Source organism: Gadus morhua, chromosome 6, assembly GCF_902167405.1.
Source record: "Gadus morhua chromosome 6, gadMor3.0, whole genome shotgun sequence".
NCBI classification, from domain to species: domain Eukaryota; kingdom Metazoa; phylum Chordata; class Actinopteri; order Gadiformes; family Gadidae; genus Gadus; species Gadus morhua.
The window spans coordinates 1400909-1405738 of record NC_044053.1 but is presented as its reverse complement, the minus strand read 5'-3'; the positions used below and the strand labels follow the sequence as shown (position 1 = coordinate 1405738).

The window sequence follows — 4830 nt, the reverse complement described above, 5'->3', positions numbered from 1 at the left end:
TTGAATAGCCCTGGTGTAGAGGCTAGCACAGAGGCTAACGTAGCTGTGATGGCTAACATACATCTACGCACATGTTGTGTACTGCTGGGTACCTGTTGTGTACCTGTTGTGTACTAGTAGGTACCTGTTGTGTACCTGTTGTGTACTAGTAGGTACCTGTTGTGTACTAGTAGGTACCTGTTGTGTACTAGTAGGTACCTGTTGTGTACTAGTAGGTACCTGTTGTGTACTAGTAGGTACTTGTTGTGTACCTGTTGTGTACTAGTAGGTACCTGTTGTGTACTAGTAGGTACTTGTTGTGTACCTGTTGTGTACTAGTAGGTACCTATTGTGTACCTGTTGAGTACTGCTGGGTACCTGTTGTGTACCTGTTGTGTACTGCTGGGTACCTGTTGTGTACTAGTAGGTACCTGTTGTGTACCTGTTGTGTACCTGTTGTGTACCTGTTGTGTACTAGTAGGTACCTGTTGTGTACTAGTAGGTACCTGTTGTGTACCTGTTGAGTACTGCTGGGTACCTGTTGTGTACCTGTTGAGTACTGCTGGGTACCTGTTGTGTACCTGTTGAGTACTGCTGGGTACCTGTTGAGGCCCGACCAGCCGGTCCAGACCAGATCTTCTGAGACCTGAGATCTTCTCCTCCATAGGACCGGATCCTCTTCCTCCACACACACATCCTGGAGCAGAGGAGGATTCTGGGAAACGCGCTGCGGAGCTCGGTAACCAGGGCAACGGACGACAGAGGAGGAGGAGGAGGAGGAGGAGCCAAGGAACAGCTTCTCTCCCTCATACTCCGGTAACCCCCCCCCCACCCCCCCCACCCCCCTTCCACTTATAGCAAGTTTATCTTAGAGCAAGAGTCTAGTTTGTGATTGGTTGAAGCGGTGGCAGTGACCTCCCCTGGCCCCAAACGGAGCCAATCAGAGCGCGGTACTGCAGTTCATGCGCTGTGGTTTCAGCGTTTGGTTGCGTTCTGCGTGTTCGTTTCTTGTAGGGTACCGGGTGCAGCTCACCTGTCCAGGAGGCTGGGGGGGCCCGCCTCCACCTGCCTCACCTGCCTGGAGAAGGGGGCGGGGCCAGATATGGTCACCTGCCCCTCACTGCAATGCAAAGGTAGAGGGCCTGAGACCTGCCCATAGTTAGTCACATGGTGCCACGCCAAGGGCGAGGTCTCGGCCCAAGGCTGCGGGCTCCGTTCCAAAGGTCCACAGTCCTGTAGGCTTACCCTACCTGCTCTGTGAGGCTGTGGGCTCCGTTCCAAATGTCCACAGTCCTGTAGGCTAACACCACCTGCTCTGTAAGGACGGGTCTGAATTCACCGACCACGACAACTGAAGTCCCTTGGGTTTTAAGTGTCTGCTAAATGACTTTGTTATCGACAGCAACTCACCATATTTTGGAAAATATAATTAGTATGAAGTTTGATCGATGTTCCTCTTTTGATTGCTAAACGTCGAGTGTAGAGGATACAGACCACCCCTGCTGAGTCCTGCGGGGTTGAAGCGTTGTGCGTTCTCTCTGCCAGCTCAGTACTGCCAGCTCTGCTCCGGGACGCTAGGAAGCATCTGTGTGCTGTGCTCGCCCCCGCCGACCTCGCCACCGCCCCCGGAGGACGAGAGGTATGCCGGGGCACCAGAGGGTACTACTGCAGCGGATAGGAGGGGAGTAGGACCGGAGGGGAGGGGGTACGGGGCAGTAGAACACAGGGGGAGAGGGGAGAGGGTTCTAGAGCCGAGCACCATCTGAGTGGAACGTGAGGTCGTAGTTTTGGTCGTAGTGGATCCAGCGGGCCGCTGGGGGAATGTCTCGGTACCCCATGCCTTCAGAGCCTCAGACTGACGCTAACAAGGCTATGAGGAGTACCTCATACATCTGCCCCAGACCTGAACATCAGCCCCCCGACTCAAACATCTGCCCTGACTCAAACATCTGCCCTAACTCAAACATCTGCCCCCGACCCGAACATCTGCCCCAAACCCAAACTTCTGCCCTGGCTCAAACATCTGCCCCGGACCCAAACATCTGCCCCCGACCCAAACATCTGCCCTGACTCAAAGATCTGCCCCGGACCCAAACATCTGCCCTGACTCAAAGGTCTGGCCCTGGGAGCAGAGTGGTAGGTCTCCCAGTTGGTCCGCAGGTGAACACGTTTCAACTGGATTCAACTGTTTTTTTGGGGACAGAGACTCCAGCGATGAAGAGTTCTGGGAGCAAAGGATGAGGCCAGACTGCGGCGTCACCATGGAGACCGGACCGACCAACCTGGGGACCACACTGGAGACCACAGAGTCCACCCTGGGATGCTCTTCGTCTTCCTACGGCAGCTGTAGTATCACCAACATGCCCTGTGATGCCCAGAGCAGGTATCTACTCATCTACATACCTACACACCTGTCAGTCTGCCTGTCTGTCTGTCTGTGTGCCTGCTTGTCTTTCTGTCTGTCTGTCTGTCTGTCTGTCTGTCTGCTTGTCCGTCTGTCTGTCTGTCTGTCTGTCTGTCTGTCTGTCTGTCTGTCTGTCTGTCTGTCTGTCTGTCTGTCTGTCTAACCCTCCGTCCGTTCGTCCCCAGGGATCCAGATGGATCCAGTTGGGATCACTCCGGCAGCGACCTCTCCTTCCAGTCCGTCCTCCAGGAGTCCCCTCCTAGGTCCTCTCCTAGGACCTCTCCTAGGTCCTCCCCCGGCCCCCCCAGACCAGAACCGGTCTGATGGGTCGATCCAGGACCGCCCTGAACCAGTCCAAACCAGAATAAAACAGACTCAGCTGACCTGGTGGTGGTGTTTCATGAGGAGCCAGTGACCGCACAATGTCTACCACGTTGTGTACATGTTGTGTACATGTTGTGTACCGCTACGTGCATGTTGTGCCCTGCTTTGTTCAAGTTAGCTTTAGTGACATACTGGTTTCATACTGGCCCCTGGGTCCGACCTGTCCATAAAGCACACATGCACACATGCACCTACACAGACACACACACACACACACACACAAACACACACACACACACACACACACACACACACACACACACACACACACACACACACACACACACACACACACACACACACACACACACACACACACACACACACACACACGTACCTGCATATTGTTTCTACCCCGGTGGGATGTTGAAGGGTTTGACTTATATCCTCTGCTTAAAATCAGACGCCAACAGAATACAATCTAGGGTTCTGTTAGAATCGACCCAAAACAAAGAAGTCATTCATTGTTTAGGGTTGAATCGACCACACCTTGTGCTACTGTCTACCTGTTCAGGTAGAACTAGAAGGTATCCCCCTCGTTCATGAAGGAGCAGTGAACGACCAATGAGCGAGGGGGGGCGTGGTCTATTCGGCGCTGAGGGCACAGATCGAAGCAGCGTGTCGTTCACTGATCAGGAGAATGGGTGGATTTCAGAGTTTGTGGGGGGAGCTGTTTAGTTTGATCGGGTCACTGATATAAACCCCTTGTCCTAAACACGATAATGTCAACTTGATAAATAATGATAAATAAAAAAGAAGTTATATAAAAAGTTATAATTGAATAGGCTACAGTGATATTTGTCTGTATTGGATGAAGAACATTTTCTCTTTGTTTGGCCGTTGAGAAAAGGGCGTGGCACGGTGGATATCAGCAGCAGAATCTGATATGGACTCTACTTTCAATTGTGTGTGTGTGTGTGTGTGTGTGTGTGTGTGTGTGTGTGTGTGTGTGTGTGTGTGTGTGTGTGTGTGTGTGTGTGTGTGTGTGTGTGTGTGTGCGTGTGTTTTTGTGTGTGCGTGTGTGAGTGTGGGAGGGGGGGAAGGGGTGTGTGCGTGTGTCCATGCGCGTGAGTGCCGTCGCGCGTATGTGTGTGTGTGTGCGGGGCCACACACACCCGCACATTGGGGGCAGGTTACACACGGCGCCTCGTGCGTCGGTTTAACGCTCGTATGACAGCCGTCATGACGTCATGCCCCGCAGCAGCAGATATAACCGCGGGACGTCCGGAGGGGGAACCACTAAAGTACTAAAGAACCACTATCGGACGGGACTGCAGGATGGCCGTTAAGGTAAGGTCCCCTTACCGACCACTCCTTAGGTGTCGGTCTCAGAGATAGGGAACTGGTAGCTCTCTGCAAATGGAGATGTTCTCTAGACCCTCGGAGGCTCAGCCTACGTGCGGGTGAAGTTGTCTACAGATCAGGTTCAACTCGGTGAAAGGAAAAGTGTTGCAGTGCGTTTAATCCGTGTAGGACGCTGTGGTCTGAGTGACCGAACAGCGTGAGTCCGGGACCTCCGGGAGCCAGTGGTCTATGTTCTGGGGGTTCTCAGACTGGGTGGGACTGGGACGGACTGGGACGGTCTCGGTGGGACTGGGACGGTCAAGGAGGGTCGGGGAGACAGCTTAGGAATGTCAGACTGTATCTCTCACTGTTTCTCTCCTTCGGACCCGTCCCACTCCGCACGGGTTCTGTTTTATGTTGCCAGTAGAAACTTCTTCATGTTCGGGATTCTTCAGCTCTTCAGTTTTTATTCGCGCGGTAGAAACTCAACTTTGAATCTTCGGTTGACGCCCATGGCGACATGTTATCTGGTTTATTAGTGTTTAACTTTATAACTTTATAACGTTCAGTCACGTTTCAGAAAGAAACGTAATAGGCTGTACGAGCAGCTGTACACTGGGAGCCGCCCAGTACAACCACAGTATTTACTGGTGAAGTCTGCTACCTTGATGGTTAATGAAGCATCATTCTGGTGAGTTTTGATCGCTGGTTAAGGAGGTGATACGATTCTCAAGGTTCACCTTTATCTCAGACCAGGTGTGTTACCTGGAGGAGGTCTG

At 52.6% G+C, this 4830-nt stretch overlaps 1 protein-coding gene across 1 annotated transcript in view; it reads left to right on the top strand.

Annotated features, from left to right (window-relative positions):
- dcst2 (DC-STAMP domain containing 2) overlaps nucleotides 1–3654 on the top strand; it is a 13962-nt gene extending 10308 nt beyond the window's left edge. Inside the window, exons 12-16 of the mRNA XM_030359165.1 lie at nucleotides 647–795; nucleotides 994–1112; nucleotides 1525–1618; nucleotides 2183–2362; nucleotides 2569–3654. Of these exons, the coding sequence (XP_030215025.1) occupies nucleotides 647–795; nucleotides 994–1112; nucleotides 1525–1618; nucleotides 2183–2362; nucleotides 2569–2707 (681 nt within the window). The 3' untranslated portion in view covers nucleotides 2708–3654. The remainder of the gene's footprint in view (nucleotides 1–646; nucleotides 796–993; nucleotides 1113–1524; nucleotides 1619–2182; nucleotides 2363–2568) is intronic.
- Nucleotides 3655–4830: the final 1176 nt, after the last annotated feature.